The 23,679-nt window shown below is 38.1% G+C and overlaps 1 protein-coding gene across 1 annotated transcript; it reads right to left on the reverse strand.

Moving 5' to 3' along the window:
• Positions 1–428: 428 nt before the first annotated feature.
• SLC35D2 (solute carrier family 35 member D2) lies at positions 429–23,304 on the reverse strand. The gene is made up of 12 exons (XM_066338505.1): positions 23,162–23,304; positions 20,399–20,432; positions 18,639–18,725; positions 15,745–15,812; positions 13,248–13,319; positions 11,157–11,225; positions 10,024–10,126; positions 8,261–8,353; positions 5,835–5,902; positions 5,025–5,103; positions 3,183–3,265; positions 429–2,555 (listed from the first exon to the last, which is right to left on the reverse strand). The coding sequence occupies exons 1-12, from the start codon at positions 23,302–23,304 to the stop codon at positions 2,453–2,455; spliced, it is 1,002 nt and encodes a 333-aa protein (XP_066194602.1). The 3' UTR covers positions 429–2,452.
• Positions 23,305–23,679: the final 375 nt, after the last annotated feature.

A 23,679-nucleotide genomic window follows, 5' to 3' on the forward strand; every position in this document is an offset into this window, starting at 1 on the left:
TGAGTGCATATTTCCAGAATTTTCATCAGCAAATTTCCTGGAGTCAAGAGTATCTCAGATATAGAGGAAAAAAGTAAGTGACTGAAGCTGAGTTTCTTTGTGAAAGTATGCAAGTACTAGTGAGTACTTCTACATAGTACCTATTTCTTCTTATTCCTAGATTTATTTTTTTTAATTATTCTAAGTAACACAGTCATAAAGAGTATGATTATCAGGACTGTATTTCATGTGAGAAACATAAGTCGAAGCACTTCAAACAAGTGCTATGAACAAGAAATTAATAAAATCACTTCCACTATGGTACAGAATGAACTAAAGAAACTACTTTAAGTACACTGTAGCAGTTAATAATATAAAAAGCAAATATTTGTGCTTGGGACAATTATACATGTCCAATCACAAAAAAAAACCCAAACAAAACACCTGTTAAACTGTAATCTGTATATTTTTATTTATAAAAGGTACAGCAAATTATTAATGAATTATATGCATATGTTAGGTGTTCCTCTGTGAGAACTATATCTTACTTAGCAGGTGCCTTCATGTGTTCATCAGTATTGCAATCAAATGGCACTCACACTAATTTAATAATTAATGAAAACCTTCTAATACCTCATCTCATGGCAGAGAGTTAAGGTTCAGAAATTGGAATTGTGGAGGTAGAGATGATCTGAAGAAAGAGGAATCTTATAAAAGAATACACTCAAAAAAAATTGAAGGTTTTTAAACATAAAGGAAATCTTTAAAAACAGAAGATCACAAAATAATATTAGCTGTAACACTTTCCCTCTGAAGGTCTTCAGCAGATAGAAAATGCAAGTCACATTCTCAGCCAGTTGTGAGAAAAAGAATATATTTCTCTTCTCACTTTGACTGTGCCTTTAAATGCCACATCTAGTATCTGCAGTCACAGCTCCTCTTGCCATTCAAATCCATGCAGGCAGTCATTCCCTGAAGCTTCTGGTGTGAATTACCCACATGTTTCTTAGATCTAATTCAGACTGGTTATTGATGTGCTACATACAGAGTAATACTTTTCAGATTTTCTTAGCTGTATTTTAATTCAAGTGGAGATCAAACAAGTCTTTAGACCACCCTGGTTCCATGTCAGACTCTATCAAAATCTTCTTTTGATTTGATTATTTTCAAAAATCTTGGCTCATGCTACAGGGAATTGAGAACTTCAACAAGATTAATTTCGCTGCTGTCTTCCAACACTTCAGTGCTCCTATCACATTTTCAAAGGTTAACACTTTATCCTCAGATATACAGGTAAGCATTTTTAAGTATTTTCAAAGAAGGAAATATAGATATGAGTGTCACTGAAATATAGATATGGGTGTTATTGTCCCAGATGATAATCCAGACCATCAGTCTGGGCCCCTTAACCACTGTACCAGCTAAACCTACTGTAGTAATCCCCAGCCTCATTACGATTCCTTGGTTAGAAATTGAAAGCATAAACCAGATAAGCTTTTACTGTATATATAAGACACAACAGGACACTAGCCATTTCTTCTTATTTAAATACAAGCCAGTCTTCCACATATCTCTTTCCCTTCTGTACTATATTTGTACATAGTAGCACCACTTCTCTGCAGTGAGGTCCTTACAGACAAAACATGGGAGGAGGGGATGGTGATATAAAAAGAAAAATACACCTTAACAAAACTAGACTTGTTGGTACTGGATCACAGACAAACACACACTAAAATAAGTATTAAAAAATCCCCTGTCATTTATTTCCCTACTGTCCTTGATTTGCTGCAAAGTTATAAGGGTCCATTTATAACAACAGTGACAATTGCTGCAGAACACCATGGTATGACTGAGGATGAGAATAACACAGAGAGAATGTCTACACAATGTAGACACGTGGACATAACCTGAATTTTTTAGTTGACACTTACAAAGGGAACAATCTGGAGGCAAATATCCTCTTTGGCCCATATGTTCTGTATCATTTATCCAGGAGCAAATACATGCATGAAATTAATCTGAACCACTAGGATCTTTCATCTCCTCACTTATATCAAGGATTGCATACGGCATAAGGCAATGGTGAACTAAGCCTCATGATCTTTACAGGGAGTTTAGCCTCAAGAAACTACAGGCAGTTTCTATTCAGTTTCACTGAAATAGAGCTCAAAGATCTTGTTGAAATAGCACCCACATACAAGTAAATGAAGAAATTTACAACTTGAGATTTGCTCATAGCATTCTTTCCCATAAAATGGCTTGCAGAGTTTAAAAAAAAAAAAAAGCTAAAATCAAACTAGTTTACATGTAAAAAATGTTTAAGAACATTTCTGAGCCTGTGAACTGTGCTCATATTTGTGACTGAGGTAGATTTTTTTATTGTTCCAAGTATGTTCCAGCATGTAGTCATTTCAGGTCTTGGCAATGCTAAACAAACTTGTATATTCAGTCTCTTTCAAGGTAGGTGCTTTGTCTAACTCTTTGACACTTGAAGTGCATTCTCTTCATCCTCAGGTTGTGCAGGCTTGCTGTTTCCTCTTAATGTTAAGCATGAGTATCTCAGTCCTCCTGCCATGCTAAAGAAAAGAGAATGATCAGTGGTGTAAAAGATATCTGATGTTACAGATGTCATTTCATAGGTACGTACCTTTCCTTCCGAAAGGCTATAGAACACCAGCTATCATAAACTAGGAGTGCCTCAGAGCTATGTAATCCATCCGAGAATCCATCCCAGTAGACAAAGATCAATTACCAGTTGCTCACATAGATTCACACACAAATGATCACCTCTAAGCACAGAAAGTAATGACTCACATGTTGGAACTTAAATTCAATGGGCACAACTCATTCAGTCAGTGTTTTCATTTCCCACACCACACCTGGTGTGGCTTTTACTTGGAAGCCTCGCAGCTCAGAACTGCTGCTCATAGCAAAAGAAAAAAGAACCAATTCAATTCCACACAGTAAAACTACAGGCATAATTCCACAATTAGGCCTTACCACAGTAAGACTTAATATCTGAAAACAGACATGAAAAGACATAACTGACTCTGATGAACTTTACATCCTGAGGCAGTGCTTCTTCAGGCCAGTAGTTTCAAAATTTCATCACCCAAATAAGTCCCATCAAACGAAACATAAAACAAGAGCTCACCAAGAAATTTTCAGCTTTAATAAATAAAGGCAGTTCAAGTTTCACTTACCAAATATTTAGCCCTACAAAGTTTAGCATGGAGAATATGTAATCTCCACCAATCAACATTCCAATGTAAGCAATAGATATATTCTGCAAGGAAACAAAAGTCATGCATTTATTTAAGTCAGATTTCTTTTCCATGAATACAAGCAATATCAACTAACACACTTTTCTAAGGAAATATCTATACTGTGTTGCTGACTCTAAAATCAGCCTTTAAGTTCATCTCATGGGATGTCAGCCTTGTGGATAATGTGCAATGAAAAGAATAATAAAATCAGTATGTTTTCTAAACGTATACAATGCACAGTGACTTTCTAGGGAAAAAATTATTTGATATTGGACAAACTGCAGCTAGAGATGCCTTTTGAAATGTATTTCTTTATCATCTTTGGAATTCAAATCCCATTTTTTAGAAGTGGATTCTGGGTTCTCCAGCATAAAAAGTATCTCTTAAAGTTACAGTAAAAGTTTAACTTCATTAAGAGGGTTATCTGTTTACTTTTCCAACCAAATGTGCACTGAAATCACTAGGTACAGGTTCAAGACAGGCACAGTTCAAAGCTAAAAATTCTACCTCTCACCCACCTGCATCAAATGTTGGAAAAATAGTCCCTCCAAAAGATGTAGAAGCATGCAATCATTTTGCCAACACTTTGTTGCTTTCAATTGTTTTATCAGCTAGCCTGGACAATGACATCTGTCTCTAACAGTCTCTAACAGAGACTGCTGCATCATAGCCTGCTTCTCAACTTTAAAGGTGCTCAAAGTGTCTCAAAGATTATTACAGCTTAGAAAATATAAATATTCTTGCCCTGACTTAATGGTTTGATGCAGACATACAAAATTCAAAAGAATGCTTTCATGGCCACAGAATGAAAACTACTAGATTAATCTTGCAGCTTTGAAAAAAGAAAAAGGATGTAGAAAGAGAAGCACCACCCTTCTTTTGCAGATTTTGTCATGGTGACAAAATATATTATTGTCCTTAGTCATGGGAGGAAGCACTTTCAGTACTGTTATTCCTGTGCCTAAGATAGTTTGAATTCTGAAAATGTTTTGCCCACAGCTGCATAAGTTTTATCTTTACTAAAGCTCTTTCTGCTTTACAGTTCTGTGCTTTTATCTAAACTGGACTACAAAAGAATGCATGGGCAGCCAGGGATGTTCCTAGACATGCTGTCATCATCCATACTAAGCAAGATGCAAAGTTTTAAATTAAAGTAGGTTAAAGAAAACAGACTGTAAGGACACTGGGCTCAGTTTTTAAGACATGCATGTTTTTGTGTTGATCAGATTGACCAGAATGTGTACAAACCAAAATTAAATAGTTTGTTCAGCTAGAACACAAGGTCTCACATGGAGGCTGAGGCACTTAACCCTAAAGCACACTCTATACTTCAACTTAGTCATTATTCTGTATCTGTAAAAGCTCTATGTATCAGCTGCAAAGCCCAAGGTAAAAGCAGGTTAGTCCCAATCAGTTCATCTGGATTTGCATCAGGGTATCTCGACTAACACCCAATAATCTAATAAACAACATAGCCAGAGGTTAGTGCCTGATGAAATGTGGGTAAATGTACATCTTTTAATTAAAATTGTTCCAGTTTCTCTCATAGGAGAAATAAAAATAGATCAATACTAACAATGCTTTCTGGAACATGCTTGACTTTCAATGCAATAGAGCAGGGTCACATTGTGGTGCAACCCTGTTTGGAACAAACAGTGTTTCAGTATTAGCCCTTATTTTGAATTTCTATCTTAAAGTGGAATCAAGATCACTGCTGAGCCAATGCTCTTTCCTATCTATTTGAGCATTTATATTTCCTTATTCTGGTCCATAACTCACCTTGATGGCACCAACTACTGTTGTTGTGAGCGCAGAATTGTAATGACTGCACAGGACAGTAGAATACATCAAGAGAAATCTAAATGAAGGAGAAAATTTTATACATTCTTCCCAGACAGCTTAGAAGTTTAGCAATGCTTCAAGATGTTCAATATTTTCTGGATCAGTATTTTTCTAGGATCTGTTTCAAACCCTTATAAAAGCATTTCTGCAAATCTCTATTAAAAGTTAATGACTGAACATACAGAATATTCAAAATAGATGTTAAAATATGCTAATTGAGCTCTAGCAGTGTCATCTCTTTTCTCTTTACTATTTTTAAACACTAAAAATACTGTTTATATGTCAGTATTTAAAGGTAGTTTGACCCCTTGATTATGACATGGAAGAGAACAGGATGCCCCTCATTCTTCCTTTCACTCTGCAGTTTCAACAGGACCAAAGCACTGTTTCATTACTTTTAAGTCTCCCTCTCATTTTCCCAGCTATTTTAAAGAACAAACACAGTAAAACAGTTCCTATACCCAAGGACTTACATGCTATTAGGTGCAAAAAAATTAGATGATCGGAAGAGACGGTACAGAAAATATAAAGGTAAATGTCATGTTGTTAAGCACTGTACTGTGAGGTCAAAAATTCAGATTGCACTGAATAGTTATTTACCCCATTGGAAATAATTAAAAGTCAGAACATAACCCCTGGGGAAAAAAAGCATTTTCTTTGAACTTTAACATAACTTACTAATGAGTCTTACATTTGAGATTTGCAATTTGAAACACTGTAATGAAAACAACCTACTTGATTCCTTACCCCAACAAGCAGGAAAGAATAAATTGAAAAACAAATAAAAAATTTGTCCAGTGCTGGAAATGTGTTGCCTATTAAAAAAAAGAGAGAGAGAGAATTATGTGCTGTATAATTAACTGTAAACATATATAACATGTACTTAATATGTAAAAATGTGGATTCACAAAATAGGTTTCATTCATACCAAAATTATGAACCATTTATATTACTTCTGGAAACAGTTTAATCTAACTTGAGAGACAACAGGATGATAGCATCCATAATACCTAGACACATACTTGTAATGTGCAGAGCAGTGCAGATACTCAAGTGCACACTGAAAGCAATGAACATAAACACAATACAGAAAACTGTGTTTTGGTATTTACTGATATATACTAACACTGTGAATAATAACACATAATAAATAAGTTGATGTAAGACAGACAGAAACAGCAAATACATAAATAATTTCCTCTAAATCTCCTCCACACCACAGATCTACTTATGAGCAGTTTCACGGCCCAAGCCTCCATTTTTTGAGAATTACTAAGGTCTCTCAATAACGAAGATCAATGAAAAAGCTTAATCACTTTGAAGTGTCCTCCCTATTGAAGTGCAGCAAACAAGCACACAGTGCCACACAGTCACCAAGAAATACGTCACAGATTCTCTTCCATCTCTAGAAACTCCTGGATATGCCTCATTTTAATCTGGTTCATTTAGACTTGCTGTGTAAGCACCAAATTCAGCTAAGGCTGAACACACTCCGGAGAAACAGGGTTAAGGCTGTTAGTCCATGCTGAGCTGCAAACAGCTGAGCTTCTGCCATATGAGGTAATAGGTAAAAAGGATCTTGCTCAGCTCTGTCCTGCTAGAATTGTGCTGGTTGCAACAACAAGCTGCAGAGTATAACAGAGAGCCATTCCGGGGTTTCCTTCCTCTTGCATGGCATCATGCTTTCCTGCCCTCACCATGAGCCAGCTGGTGAAGGGGGAATGAGTAACCCAGACATTAACTCACAAACTGCAATCTCTAAAAAAAGATTACAGAACTAACTAGGAGAGTAGAGGCATGTCTATATCACATAGACATAGATACTGATGTTTGAACTTCACAGGAAAAGATATAGGCTGTGATGGGTCAAGCAAGGAGCTCTGCCAAGGTAAATTGAAAATCTGCTAACTACAAGGGTTACCTACAATCATTTGTTGACTTCTCATCAGTATTTTTCCATTTTCTCTATTTTCTCTGTGATTTAATTTCTGTGTGTAACACTAACACTGTGTAACTATCTGCAACATTTAATAGGACTACTACTATTAAGTGACCTAACCAATGTGATGCACAGAAAGCACAATGTATTTCTCTAACAGATATTTATTCTCTGCGGGCACTTAATTGAGCATTAAGTTGTTTACAGCAAAGCAGCCGTGGGCACAACACACTCCTTATTTTCCCCTGAAGAAAACCTAGCAACAAGGTAAACTTTTCTGAGTAGGTTTCCCAAAATATCTCCAACCCTGTGTGCTGGAAAACGGTAGTTGAAATCTTACAGCTATACAAACTTGGGCCCCTTTTCCAAGATAGGCAGCAGCTGCATTTTCCTAAACTGGCACAAGGTCATGCTGGACTGATGACACAAAATTTCACATTTACAGCAGATCTAATTCCAGCACTTTCAGGGAATCATAATTTTTCTGCTTAAAGCAGAATTCTAAGAACAAAATGACAAAATCATGTGAGTTCAGGGCACAACAACATATGAAAAATAACATTGCAGTGATGTATTACACCCTCCAAAGAATTTCCTGTGGCAAATGTAAAATATTTCTAGAAAGGAATATGAGCAACTAGACTCATTTTATTATTACAGAAAAGGCAACTCAGAAAGTCTGTGAGGGACCAGGAAAACCTTCTGGTCTGATATACTATATGTATATCCTGCCTATGGATACTGCATTAGGATTACCTGGGGTCTTGCTGTCATTCTATGAGAATGCAAAATGTAGGTTACCAAACTAGACTGAGACTAAACAGAAATCTGCCCTGGACATCAGAATAAGAGAAGGACTCAAAATGGTCTGTTTAGTTGCAATCTTGTTTTAGAGCATGTGGCAAATCACACAGTGCAGCTGGATTCTCAAATATTTGTTCTAGCTAGGAGTCTCCAAACATATGTTAGTTCATAGACAAAGACTCAAATGAGGACTATCACACAAATTCAGCTTCTCTTTAAGTGAATAATCACAACCTCTCACCTGTAAAGGACAAGTCCAACTTACTCTTTCCAAATACTAATCACTAGAGGTAGGATTACCTCTTCAGATACCTTTCTGTTTGTTACAGAAAGCCCCTCCCACTCCCCAAACGAAATCTGAACAAAAGACCATGATCAGTCTGAGATACGCAATAATCTATTGGAACAGATATGTAATATTGCTACTTACCTGCTGAAAGTCTCCAGTAGAAAAGCTAATAATAACTGTTGGAATCACCATGAAACAAGCATTATAAAAGAGGACACCGTATTTTCCCAACTCCTGTGAGAAATAAAACATAGTGTTTGGCATTAAAAGCCATTTGGGAGCAAAATACTACATATTACTCTGGTAAGCCTTCTGGAATTACTGTGAGTAAACAGAATAGAATACATCTCAATCTAAAATACAGAAGACAGAAACCAAACCTCTATCCAAGCCTGCTCTTTGCTATGGCTTGGTATGTTTCATGGCACTGCATTTGAAGAGCAGCCTGCCCAACATTTACGTAAGTAATGTGTATCAGCATATTTAATATCAACACACCTAATCCCTTTTCACACCTGCCTTTGCTGCAGACTTGCTTTTAGATAACCAAAAAAGACTAAAATTACAGTGGTTGATTCAGGCTGGACAGTTCTTGGTTTATTTTACATAAACCTCACATAAAGTGTGTTTCTAGTCAAAAAGTCATTGTCCCTGTATATATATATACCAAATTTAGAGGTAAACTGTTTGCTTATGGTTTGCATTTATTTTTTTTTTTTTTAGTAACTACAAACTCTGCCTAAAAGACTTGGGAGAAAAGAAAATACACTGTTTGCTTACCAAAGCCTAGTCAGAGATACAAATACCAATTTTTCCAGGCTATTCTGTATTAAGAATGCACATATAAACTGAAATGTGAAAGTAGATTAAGTTATTTATGAGTTCATAATGGTAAATACACAAAAGTCATATAGTAAGTAGACATCTTGGCATGACTTTATGATGCTGAATTGTATCCCCATTCATCTGCTTAGCCCAGAAATAAGTTTTGTGCCTTTAAAACTAGAGTGAAAGGGGAGGAAATGAGAAGCAGTGGAATGTCTGAGGTGGCTGTATTCAAAAACATAAAGATAGGAGCTTCAGCTCTCTCTCTCTCAGAGTGTGCTGTTTTGCTGCACAGACTTATCTTGGCTTTTAGTTAGTTTTTAGCTAGCTGAGCCAGAGAAATTCCCTGGACTGTGGCTTTTCTTTTTCTTGGAACTGATCAGCCCTGCTCTGGACTGAAAACCCAGAAGAACAGCTGGAGCTCACACCTGTGGCCCACCGGGGCCGGGACATGGCATTTTCCAGCACAGGCAGGATTGATAAGAGACTCAGTGAGCCGAGCTACACCCCACCAAAGGATTTTCTGAGTTTGCCTTCTCTTCAGAACAGTTTTTATTGTTTAATATTATTCATTTTTTATGCTTGTGAATACTTTGCTTGTTAAATAAATAGTTTTTCCACTTTTCTCTAAGGAGGTTTGTTGCCCTGATTCTTTAGCCTTCTGATGATTGTTTACATATTTCTAGTGGAATCTCTCACGAATGTAGCATAAACAAAAGTAGATTGTTTTCGCATACCTCTCTGTGATGGACTGCTGAATCGACCACCAAGGTCAGAGAGGGGTTCCTCTCATCTCCCAATCCTTAATCAAATCCCAAATACTATTTAAACCCCAAATCATAATAAACTGCCCTCCTTCTTTCTCTGCTCACCCCTCAACTTCAGTGAGTGTAATTCTTTCATGTCCCTAACAGCAGCAGAAGTCTATCTCCCAAACAGGTAGGGGAAAGGGCTGCTTGAATTTGCTTTGTAAAGGGACCCCTTTGGAGGTTTACTCCCTAAATTTGCCCTAAACCAGGACAGTAGCCCACTGTTATCATATTGTCATGATAAATTCAATCTAATCACCCCACAGTTACCTTTGGATCAATTTTTTGCTTTGTATAAACTCCATTGGCTGCTGTGAAGATATCATTTAGCAACACAAAGATGTAGCCCTCCAGATTGAAAGACAGATCAGACCTGGGAAAGAAAAACATATGATATTATTAAAAAGTTTAAAAAATGCTATGTATTGCATTACCTTGCTTACCAAGATGAATACTGTGAATGAGGATATGCAAGTCCCATGAACTTGCCAGGCTCTGCTTCAAGCCTGCTTTGTAAGTCAAAGTACATTAGGTTTCTCCAGTCACAGGACCACCACAAATGAGACATCAGAGAATTCCTAATACTCAGTGTGAAAGTGGAAGGAAATGTTCAGTTTTCACTCAGAGAAAAATTCCAACCACCTCAACCCTGACAGCTAGTCCAAACACAACTGAATATACTTGCCCATTTCTTTTACTACAAAAAGTGACTAGGGAATAAAATCAGATTGTTCTTTACAGTCAGAGCGGGCATATTGTCATCCTTTTTGTTTTGACTAGTTACCTCATCAATTAAGGGTAATTCATCTGATAGGACATCACTCTATCTGGGTCACATCACATAGAAATTACCTACCCTTGTTCATAGCAAAGCCAGGAAACAAACAAGCAAAACATTACCTTTCCAGTTAGGTAAAAGAATGTTCAAACAAAAAACAGAGGACAACAGCATAGGGGTGCATTGTGAAATATATCTTACAATGGAACTTATTAAAAAAAGTGGTCTTTTTATGATTAAAACATTATACAATTCCTATCTCCATATTTGACAACCAGTCTTTCTATCCAGAACAAGAATATATTTTTCCAAGATTATTAAAATACATTGACACTATGAAATAAAAATAACATTCCTCACAGAGTTTTAACTTGCTTCACTTATGATCCTGCAAACATGGAAAACCTAGATGTGGAAAAAGACACACCCAAAGACTGTCAGCAGGAATTAGGTTTTTCCTTTTGTATAACTGCACCTCATAGTGATGTTACTAGAGATTTTCCAAATCAACTTTATCCAGAGTAATTGATCTCAACTTAGGTTTACTTGGAACTAAACAAGAAAAAAGTCCTCCTGCTGTCCCTCCCCTCATAATATGGCTTCATATGAGAAATTGAAACCTTACCCAGCAGCTATTAAAGCCCCAAGAATGATGGCAAATACGCTGACTATAATATTCAGTGGGTACCGTTTCCTGTAGGCAAAAATTGAAACAGTTCACATTTTCATTATTTGAAGCAGAGATTAAATGGCTGTCTGCTTGAAATGTTTCAAAGCAATTAATAATCACAGAACATCTAACAGGAGGGCAAAGTCTTGACAACCTTAAAGAAACAACATAACTGTCCATGTGCCACGGTGTCAGACCTTGGCTCTGAGAAGCGAGATTAAAAAAGCACAGTGAGCACTCTCTTACTAGCCAATTACAACAGTAAAGATTAAAGGTTCAAAGTAACAGCACTGAACCAAATAAATTTAATGTGTATTGATATTCATAGTAGACATATCTAACTGTCTTCCAGCAGTCCAATAAAGGAAAATCACTATACATCTCTTATGCAGTTTTTCATATCACCTTTGTTGAGGAAGATGCTATACAGCACACTGCCTGGATTATTTTTAAATAGATACTCATTTTGAATTCAAAATGAAACTTTGTACTTGAAATAGAAAACATGGAGCTTATTACATTCTTCACTACCATGTCAGTGCTGCCACAAAGTAGTAAAAAGCATACTGTAAACCTATAAAAAAGCTTTATATCTACACTACTTTATTTGGAAACATCTCAGGTACTCATTTTTTGCACCATACTGCAATATGCCTTACAGATATTCCCTAATCCTTATTCTGTCAAGATAGACTGAGAGAGAAGATCCATCAAAACAAAATGTACAATGCTCTTGAAGAAATTGTCTTGGAGAAATCCTGTGTGTGAAGGAGCACATCTGTGGACCACTGATAAATGGTCCCAACAATAAAGTGCTGAGCAGATTCTAGATAAATTAGGCTTTGATCATAATGACTCTCAAGAGTCACAACCCAAACTGATTGTTTGAAAAATCTTGACATAAGTCTGCACAGACTCTCTAGAGTCCTTTCTTTTTCAGCCCTGAGGAAACACAATGTGTCAGCCTGCACCAACACAGCATTCTCCTCCCAAGCTTTCCTTTGGTTAGGATCTTACTTGCACTTGTAGGCCACCTTGCTGTTCCCCAGCTGAGCACTTATGATAATCTCAATGACTCACTTTTTTTTTTTTTTTTTTTTTTTTTTTTTTTTTTTTTTTTTTTTTTTTTTTTTTTTTTCCACTTGCTTGTGGGAGTCTTCAGGTCAACAGAACACAGCAAATTTTGCTTTCCCTGGGTGCAGTTAAAACTATAAAAGAATTCCAAAGTATCTCCAAATATGAGTCACATTGATCAATTAACTGCTGCTTCAGTCAAAAGGAGATGACAGTTTACTTCAGGGCTTTCTGCTTTTTAGCTTTCCCCTGACCATTACTCTCATGTTGCCTAGGTTCACCTTTAGCAAGCTGTTTTTCTCCTTGTGAGTTCATCTTGTGAGTCCAGCACCAGCCATGTGGACAGAACTGTGAAGTTCTAAACCAAGTATGATATATTTATACTCCTGTTCTTCCAACTCAGTACTAGTGAAATTAGAGATCCTGAGCAGCTAGTACATCTTTCCTAATTTCTCATTAAAAATAACATAGATGTCTGCAAGTAAGGAATTCTCTGATCTAACAACTGGCAGATACCATTTTGCTTCATTAAATGTTTTCAGACTTGATCCAGACAGTTACTCTGCATAAGCATACTGCCATGCTATCAGCATTCTTTGGACATGTAAGGATCTGTCTGTTTGAAGCAGTTCACAGTTTAGGAGCCTCCAAGACAAGACACAGACATAAGCACTCAAAGTGTCTGAGTGTCTGCTGACCTGAAACCCATGTAACAGTCTGGAGAATGAGAGGTGAAAATGAAGGCAAGTTGATTTTTTCCCTCTCTCTACTAACATGTATATATCTATGCCCTCGCAAAAGCTACATAAATCACTTCCTTTGCTTTTCTCCATTTGTATGTGAAAATCATTCTTCCAGTATTCTGATGTCATGACACAAGTAATCCATTTGATATGATCTAAAATAAGGGTATCTTAAACAAAAACCAAAACCAAACAAAAATACAACCCAAAAAACAACAAAAAGGATCACCCAAGTATGATGATTTCCAGCAGTAAAGTAAGTGGAATGGTAAACTTCCTGAGCACTGTAAACATCGGCAAACTGTCAAAAAATGAAAAAAAAAAAATTTCAAGTATAGTATCAGATTAACAGCATTGTTATATTCTAACTTTTACCTTACTAACTCAGAGGATGTAATAATTAATCCAGAAATAAGAAACCAAAATAAATACCAAATCATTTACTGCATATATAAAAATGTCAGTCTGACATTAGATGCATATTAGAAAACCAAATCATTGAAGGATAAAAGCTTTGCCAATTTGTAAATCAGTGCAACTGGCTATGTTCTGAAGGACACTCTGCATTACTGGAATACAGTAATGAATGGAATGAATGGAATACAGAAATGGAATACAGTAGGTATTTTCTACCTAGCATAACCCTTATGAAATAATTATTTCTGAAAAATTCATAGGCAGAGTCAAAAAAATTACACGTCTATCGTAAACTTAAGAGGAGGGAGAATAAACCTGTCTCTGAAAACACGTAACAGAAATAGAATACAACAAAAACACGTTTAGTATACAAGCTGTACTTTGAAAAAAGTAAAATAAATCCATTACAAAAAGAAAATTAGAGGAAATACAAGAAACATGAAAGATGAGACCAGCTGCAACTACCAAACAAGCTGCTACTTTTAGCAACATATTGTTGATCTTCCTGAGTAATGCAGTTGGAAACCTTTCTAGAGGAGAAAACTCTTGCATCTGACACTTTGTAAATGTGACAGCGTGGCCATACGAAACCAATTAATCCTCTGCTTAAGATAATTATTAACAACTGCATTAATGAATAATACAATTCCTAACACAATGTTTAACACCTTTACAACAGGTATTTTGAATTTATTCATAGGATCATCTTCACCTTCCAGACAAACCAAAGAAGGTGGAGAATTTAATGTCAACAAGTGTCATATATTGTAACAAAATGCAATGTAACAAAATGTTAATGGTAGAAATACTTCAGGCATTTTAAAGTTCCTGTTACAAAAATTAGTTACAATTAGTAAATCTAAAAGAGGTGTACCAGCCACAGGAGACAGAGAAGGTGCATATATATACCCTTACTAAGCATTTAAATTTCTAGTCAGAGAAAAGGGAAAGAAAACGCCAACTTTTGCAGCTTTGAAACTACTTTAATATTCAAAATGGCTGAAGAGCTACTAGGCACAGTACTGCCTAAATCTTTGTTTTGGTTTCCGTGGAACAACTTGTGAACATATTCAACAAAGAGTTGCAGAATCAGGCATCTAGTGTTCCTAGCTAGAGAACATTAGTTCTATAGATAAAGAGAAATATAAACAAATTAAAAGTAATGCGTTGGGGGACCTCATCACTCTCCACGACTCCTTGAAAAGAGGGTGTAATGAGGTGAGGGCAGGTCCTTCTACTGTGCCTGCAGTGAGAACACCAGAACAAAGGACCTTCAGCTGAGACAGGGGAGATGCAGACTAGCTATTAGGAAAAAAAAAAATGTCACTATTAGGGTGATCAGGCATTAGAGTGGGTTGTCCAGGGACGTGGTGCACTCACCATCTCTGAGGGTATTTGGATCTGGCACTGGGTAATAAGGTTACTGGTCCAGCATTTCAGCAGTAGTGCTGAATTGATAGTTGGACTGGATGATCTTAAAGGTCTTCTACAGCCCTGATGATTTTATGATTCTGTGGCTTGATTTCCTTTCCTACCATCTGTCTATAGTTAGGAAATGCACACAAACCTGCAAATTTTGTTTTGATTCAGCTTAGTACCAAACCCTCAGGAGCCTGCAATGACATAAAAAACCACCACAATGGTAGTGCTGTATCCTCCAGTCCTGGTGCCATCATGCTTCTGTGCTCATCTTTCACAGAAAATATGGTAATTCATTCTATTACAGCACATGTCTACATTACTTACACCTTTTTAGGACTAGCATGGAAGCAACTCTCATGGGTCTATGCTTACAGGCACATGGGAGTCAAAGCACCCTTCAGCAGTGCTCCCTGACAACCTGCTTTTGGCATTCAGCAGAGCTAGGCCACCACCACCACTCCACTACACAGCAGTTTTTCATCTCTTGGTGATTCTTAAATACCTGCCACAACAGCATGGTACAAATATTTTCTTTATGTTTTTTCTTCAGAAACACTTCACAGTTTTCTGGTTGACACCCAGGAAAAGGTGGATGCTTGTGTGTGAGGTGAAAATGTAAGCACTTCCATGGTCACATAGGTGTATCATGATTTTATGTCAGTACAGGCCTGGCTAAGCTCCCCTTAAAGGAAGCAGACAACTTGTAAACAGATCAAATGTTTGGGTAAAAATTTCATAACAGTACCAGGGGTTTAGACAGATGGGCAGGCAGATACCACATGGATTTAAGACTCTAGACAATGCTCTTCTTTAGAGTTTTTTTTTTTACCCCACAAGTGAAAAGGGTAAAATTCAGACAGTCTACTTATAACTTCTACTTACTGTACCTGAGCTTGCTGGTACTTGATAATCCACTTAAGTGGTTTCCAACATAAATCAGAGGCAGAGGAAACAACTGCGATAAAATTAAAAGCACAACTCAGATTATTTTGTTTAGAAGTACTGTTGAGAAACTTTACTTGATAGAATTTGATATCTGTCGTATCAGATGCTCTTTTTATCAAGAAAGATGGGGTTTTTTTTAACAGGAAAAAAATGTAACTATGCAAACTCATCTGCAGCTCTCATTTGTGTGACTGGTCATGACCACAGCTTCACTGATGCCATTAAAAGAGTTGCAATCTATCATTAACAAGACTGAGAATCTATTTGGAGTAAATGTTAATCACTTTTATTCTAGTTATTATTAAGTCCTCAGATTATATCCATTTTAACATTTAATTTTAGATAGAAAAGTCATATTAACAACAGTAGCTAAATAAGCAAGTGAAGAAGTGGAATAAAAAATTTAATGAACTATAAGTATGCTCTGCCTCTCTATGCACTCCACATATATTAGTACAGCTGGAAGTTGTAATATTTTAGATTTACCCAGAAAATTATGCTATGTGAGATACTAGAAAGGAAAAGTAAGTAATTATGAGTAAATTAAAATTTGTCTCTAGCAAAGAGACTGACTTGCACAGAAACACATGGTCCATAACACAATATAGAGAAACAGTAACAGAACTTCAGAGACTTAAGAAAATACAGAAGAAGACATGGCTTCTTACAATAATTAGCTGCAATTCAAAGCCATTAATTTTCCTGTTACAGAAAAAAATTACAGTATCACAGAATGGGTAAGGTTGGAATTTGCAGAAGATTTAAACCAACCAAAGTAATCAATGGGGACAAAGGCAGTGTGTACATTTGGTTTCATTCACAATCAATCAAGAGGGGCTGAAATGGGAAAAGGACATAACAGATTCTCTATCCTAACTTGTAATAGTTGCTCTTGTTTCTACACAGGGACACTTTAAAGGACACTAAAGTTGAATGCTATGCATTTTTAAAACTTTGTTGGCTGGAAAAGCATACAGAAGAGTGGGGTGTATTTTATCTATGTTAAAAATAACATAGATTAAATGGTTTTTTGCATTTCTTTCACAGCAAGAGAGAAAAAAATGTGAAGTAAAAGTTAATTGATAGTCAACTGAAGTTAACTTTTAAGTGAAAGTCATAGTAAAAGTAAACAGGATGATAAAGCAAGCATGAGTACAAGTAACAATAAATATTCAGCATGTCAACATGTTTGCAAAAATTTTTTAACGCACTATCTCATCTGCCAACTTCTATTCAGAACATTTTGGTTCATTTAATTTATAGGCTGAAAACAGAGCAGACATTATGTTGTCTTTTCTCTGAAATTCATTCCATTGTAAAGACAAAATTACAACATCCAGCACAGCAGCAGAGATGAGTGAATTATTTACTTAAAAAGGGTCAGCAACTTCAAAGCTTCATCACTAAAGTAAGCATTTCACTGCTTTAAAACTAGCTGAATACACTGAAGACATAAATCAGTTGAGGAGTGAAAAGTAATGATTATCTTAGTGTCAATGCAAAAGTTGACAAAAGGATAAGGAGTTGGCCTAAGGATTCCTTAAAAAGTAGAGAAATCAACAATGAGCATTTCAGCTGATTCACTATAATAAATCAAATCCAGCACTACAAACAATATGCGAGTCTTGGACGCTAACGTGCTGCCTGCTCCCAGCCTATCCAGCCAAGTTTTCCTAACAACAGATATTGTTAGGATAAAGAAAATGCACACTGTATTTTTTAATGCCTCTTTACATAAGTTAAAGTGAAAACAGCAGAAAAGGAGCACAGCAGGACTTGGGGGGATGGAGGGAAAAAACTTGTATAAGTTGTTTATACATGGAACTCTAAGCTACCAACTGGAAAATCTTCTGTCTAATTCTGGAATAAAGAAGGATTGTCCATTTTTTGAATGATACCACAGATTTTCCTCCAAGACTTGTACATGTAGCAATGTCAATTATTCCAACATGCATTAAGAATAAACATACTGTGAGACTTTCATTGTAAACCTCACATTGATAGTAAGACAAGATTCTGCAGTAAAGATGTGGGCCTGAAAAGTTATACTGTGTGAGCCCTGCAGCAGGGCTGGGAACACTCCCTGTGTCCTGAAGCAAGCACAAATGATACCCTGCAACAAGACATAAACACATAAGGCTAATGCATCAAAAAAAACATCCCAGCGACATTGCATAGATGCAGAAATCTTCAAGGACCATTGCAGTAGTCGTTTCACATCCTAGTTCCCAAAATGAGGTAAGACGAGGACCTCTCACATTTGTTCTGTTCCTCTTTAGACTATACACATTTAATGTCTGTATGATGCAGCTAGTTGCCACCTACAGCATTGTCAGTGGGCATTATTTTAGCCCCTCCTATGGAACATAATCTTATACTGAAAGTCAGCTGGTGTTCTGGTTTCTCATCTATCACACTATTTTTCTACTATTTTATCACATGCTCTATTCACATTTCCAAGCAGGCTTTCTCTCTTCATGCTGTGCCCAAAAGTCTTTCACAAACACATATATTCCATTGATCCCACAGAAAGATACAGCCAGAAAAACCTTTCAGGAACATGAAAGATTTCATCCAGCTGTATAAAGGTAAAGCACCCTTCTCATGTGCTACATAACAAAATGGCATAGATTTCTCTGCAAACAGAGTTTATCTCTATAGCCCAAACTAGAATATTGCAGAGAAATTAAAATTATCAAATCCATTTTAAATGCAATGATATGAATAATACCATTTAAAAAAAGAAATGCAAATGTTTTTCTTGTCTGTGTAAAAAAGAATGCCACTATAAGAAGTAACTCTTTCATATTAATACCAGGACATATGTGATCCTTACCTTCACAGGTATACTTTTGTCAAAATCAGGGAAGTGAACAATCTTATTTAGTTTTGACACATACAAGATAAGTATAGTGGCTGCCATCTAAACAAACAGAAAAAATGAGAAGTCATGTACAAGCAAAATTGTAATGTATGAATGAAAAAACTGCTTCAAGGACAAAATTTTAATACAAATTTGACAAAGGCTACATTTTATGTATTTCTCTAAAACAACAGCACAGAATGCAATGAACAAATTGAAATAATTTTGGTCTTATCAATTTTTCCAGCTATGAATTTAAAAGTAAAATACACACATACACTTCTCTATCTTTAAGAAAATTAGTGGTGCTCTGTGATACAATGCATGCTGAGAAGGAGCTGAGAAAATAAAATAGGACACAGTCCCAGACAAACCAAGAAATTTTTACTTAGGGAATTGTTCAGTCTGCAGAACCATTCCCAAAACCTTTTTTTTTTTTTTTTTTTTTTTTTTTTTTCTGGGTAATGCAGGATTGAGGTTGAGCATTGATCAGTCTATTGACAACCTGAGGAAGGAATAGTAAAGATGCAGACAGAATGAAGAAGAGTATCTGAGCAATCACACACCATAAGTGTAAATGCTGTAAATACCAGGGAGTCAAAACAAAGGGTCAAATTTTCCTAATACGAAAACAGAGTAATTGACTATCTAGAGGATGTGGTGGAGTCATGTTCTACAGACTAAAGCATTATACCATATCATTATTACCATTATGCCATTATACCATATTGTACCTATGATACCATATATGACAGGTACTTTATATAGTGTTCAGGAAAATCTTGGAAGGATCAGTCAACAAAGAAATGGAAATGCCATTAAGTCTTAGATCCCTCAAAGAAAAAAGCTGCATCAAGACATGAATTATTGCCATGTTTTCTTTCACTGAAACATGATCTGTGGTTTCTTGAGCAGTCTGGATGTGTAAAACTCTCTCTCTCTCTCTCTATCACATCACAAAGTCTTTACAAGACATTTTACTCTCTCTAGCACCTAACAGCAGAGATGTCAGGCTTGTGGTACTCTGTTTACAAGTCTTCCTCACTATCTCCTGCTGTGTAGCCTTGGAAGAAACAAATTCTCTATAAAATGTATTTGCCTAAAGACCACTTGCTTCAAGCATCAGTCTTTATCATGCCTCTGCAGTGATACATTCTGCTTTATGGACCCAGTCCAAAAGCATTTGAACTTTGGTTTTACTATGATGTCTCCTAACAACAAAAATAATAAAAAAAACATTTCTGCTGCAATACTGCAACATACCCATGGGCAAATAAAGCAAAAAAAGAAACAAAATTTTGCACTGGTACTACTGGAAAACTCATGGGAAGTAGGGAGAAATTAATGAAGAAACACAAGGTTTTGCTACAAACAGGGCAATATTTCTGCATGTAGCCCACAAAGGCTCAAGGACCCTCACAGAATGTATGTACTTGCTAGAATAAAGCTGGATGGTTTTTCAGGCCAAATTCCTTAATTACTGAACTTTCCAAAGAGAAATAAATAGCATTTCAGTCTTTTACATGACTCTCTCCCAGCAATAATTTTGACTCAAACTCAAAGTTGCCTGTTTTCAATGGAACAAATTACAGTTCCTTATAGTGTATCTAATCCAGAAAAAAAAGCAGTTCACGATAACTGTGATTTTGCCCCATAAAATCTTCCTCTGCTATCATCAGTTTGATTTACAAAAAATAATAAAATCTTTTAATATGCTTTACTTGTGAACATACCTGTCCAATTCCAAGAAACATTGGTGATGGGAAGCTGAAAAGCATGAACAGGTATTTAGTACAGAGGAATGGAAATAAATAATTAGGAGTAACAAAATGTTAAAGTTTAATACCAAAGCCAACAATTAAACATGAGGGTGACTGGCCTGTAGCTCAGGACTATACTTGTTGTAGTAGTAATATTTTATTTCGGCAGCCAAAATAATACAGCCCATGCACAGCTGATCCATTCTGAACTGCTAGTTGTTTGGGGAATACTCATAAGTGCAGGTAACACACTTAGAGAACTCATAATGTATTGTTTCCTGAGTAGCTTCACATACATATTTTGGATCCTGAGATGGGATAGTAATTTAAACCTCTTGTGCTTGCCCTAACATGGAAGCTTATCTCTATGGTCCAAACATATCAGCAATATGTTTTTGTCAAAATCAAGTTCTTAGGTAAATGTTGCAGAAACATCTATTGTCCACTAAACCAGCTACATTTGTACTATAATCCTTTGACTGACTTTCGCTGGAAGCATGGCTAGAATCACAGAGTGGTTTAGGTTGGCAGGACTTTAAAGATCATCTAGTTCTGAACCCTCTGCCATGGGCAGGGACACCTTCCACTACTCCAGGTTGCTCAAAGCCCCATCCAGACTGGTCTTGAACACCTCTAGGGATGGGGAGTCCACAACCTGTCTGAACAACTTACTCCAGTGCCTCACCACTCTCACAGTAAAGAATTTCTTCCTAGTATCAATCTAGACCTGCCCTCTTTCAGCTTAAGGCCATTTCCCTTTGCCCTATCACTAGAAGACCTTCTAAAACTTCTCAAGCTCTTCCCTTTAGGTACTGGAAAGCCACAATAACATCTTCCTGGAATCTTCTCTAGGCTGAAACCCTTGCCTCTCTCAGCATGTCTTCACAGCAGAAGTGCTGCTGTTCTGTGATCACTACTACTGTGATTAGTGGTCTCCTCTGTACTAGTTCCAACAGGTCCATGTCCTCCTTGTGTTGAGGGGCCCAAGATCTGGATGCATATTACAGGTGGGGTCACACCTGTAATAATGGGAGGGGCACAGAATCCCCTCCCTCGACCTGCCGGCCACACCTTTTCTGATTCAGCCCAGGTGGTTGGGTTTCTGAGCTGCAAGCACACAGTGCTGGTTCATATTCAGCTTTTTGTCCATAAACATTCCCAAGTCTTTCTCACCAGGCCTAGTCTCAACCCATTCTCTGAGCAGAATATATTTGTGCCTGGGATTGCCTTAATCCAGGCACAGGACCTCATACTTGGCCTTGTTCAACTTCATGACATTTGCAGAAACTGCTGTACTCCCACTTGGTGTGGTGTGAAATCTCAAATTAACACAACTGGGATGTGAACAAAGCATCAACAAAAGAAATAAACAAGGAGAATCACAGCAGGAAGGCCATTACAAGAAAGAGCATTACAGTCCTAACACAGAGTTAGGAGCAACAAGTAACAAAAGAGATTTGGAGTAACAGAAGTATTGGGAGCAGGAAAAATATAAAAAACGACAGGACTTCAATTTATAATCATGTGACACATAAACTGCCTTTTGTTTAGTATTTACAGCTACTCCTTATAAAGATGGAGGGTTTGCCTATCTGCACTACACAGATTTCTCCAGATATTTGTGATTTGCAAAGGCCTAAATATTTCCTGTAATGCTGTAAGGTCATAATACAAAACTTAGGCTTACTGATGGACATACTCTACTTGATTATCTCACACTGGTGTGCTAGATGTATGCCAGGGACTTGCAGAGAGCTGCAGTCTTGTAGGATAAAATCCACTATAAAAATTCTCAACTTGTACCATGTACAACTTATAAGATATTAAATACAGCTGCTATATGTTCAAATAGCACTGAATGTTAGAAAATGACAGCAAGTTTGGCTTTTAAACTTTCTTTTCATTTTGTTTTTTCTTATTTTGATTCAAGATGAGCTAAACCACAGCAAAAATAGACTGAAGATTTTAAGTAAAACATGTTAATGGTGAGAATAATGGCAGTCACAGGACAATCATAGAATATCCTGAGTCAGAAGGGACTCACAAGGATGATCGAAGTCCAACAAGTACAAATCTAGATGGGAAAAGTATGACTTGGAGATGAATGCTCAAGTTCCTCTATTCCCCACAGCTACTAAGACTAAGAGTAAAATGCAAAGTGTAAGGTGCATTTGATTTTTATTGCAGTTTAATTTAACTGCAGTTAATGCTGTTGCTTTACACAATGGTAGAAGACGCTATCTATCACCATGATTTCATATGGGAATTAGCACGATCAAGTAAAGGATGGAATCTTTCAGTGTTATTATCATTAAGCCATTTTACGAGGTTCGCTTTTCGTTTCTGGCTACCTCAGGAAAGAAAGATGCTGGAAGGAAGGTATTGCTCGGCAGGAACAGTTAAGGGATGCGCTGTTTCCCTCACAGGTGTCTGAGGTGGTGCCATCCCCTGGGAACAGCGAGAACACCCCGAGGAAGAGACGGGCATTGCCGGAACTGTGCCTGCCGTCGGGCGGTGCTGCAGAACTGGTACATACTGGGCACAAGCGGGGTCTGAAACTGAAGAAACCCGCCCGGCTCCCACCAGCTGGCTGCCCGGGATCCGAGCTGCACGAACGTCAACAACGGGAAGGCGAACTGGAGCGGGAAGGCTTCTCCGCCGGGCAGGGACAGCCTGGCATCGCCCGCCACCGGCTGTACCGGGTGGGAGAGCCGCCCGCTCTGCCCCGGCGCTCACCTGTAGGCGCTGAGGAGCGCCTTGTTGACCAGCACGGTGAGGAAGGAGCACGTCCCGTAGAAGAGCGCCGAGAGCAGCCTGGGCAGTGCCGGGGACGCGGCGGCGGCGTCCGCCTCCTCCCCCGCGGCCTGCCCGGCGCTCATGGCGGCGACAAGCAGGGCCGCACCGCGGGCGGCACCAGGGCGGCCGCGGGGCCGCCGCTCCTCCTCCTTTTCCCCGGCCCGTCCCCGAGCGGCGGCGGCGGCCCCGGGCCCCGGGCGCGGCGGCCCCGCGGGCGGGTCTGGGGCGGCGCCGCGCCTCGCCTGGCGGGGTCGCTGCCGGCGCCAGGGCCGGGGGAGCGGCGGCGCGGCCGGCGGGGCCTCCGGCGTCCCGGGGCGCGCCAGCAACTCCCGAGCGGCGGCAGCTCGGCCCCCGCCGGCGTCCGGCCGGTGCTCTAAACCACCCTGCCGTGCTGTTAACCCAGGCCGGCGGCAAAGCGGGGCCTCCGGGGCTGGCCCGCGGAAGGGAGAGGGGCTCGC

This window comes from Sylvia atricapilla, chromosome Z (genome assembly GCF_009819655.1).
Source record: "Sylvia atricapilla isolate bSylAtr1 chromosome Z, bSylAtr1.pri, whole genome shotgun sequence".
In the NCBI taxonomy this organism is placed as follows: Eukaryota; Metazoa; Chordata; class Aves; order Passeriformes; family Sylviidae; genus Sylvia; species Sylvia atricapilla.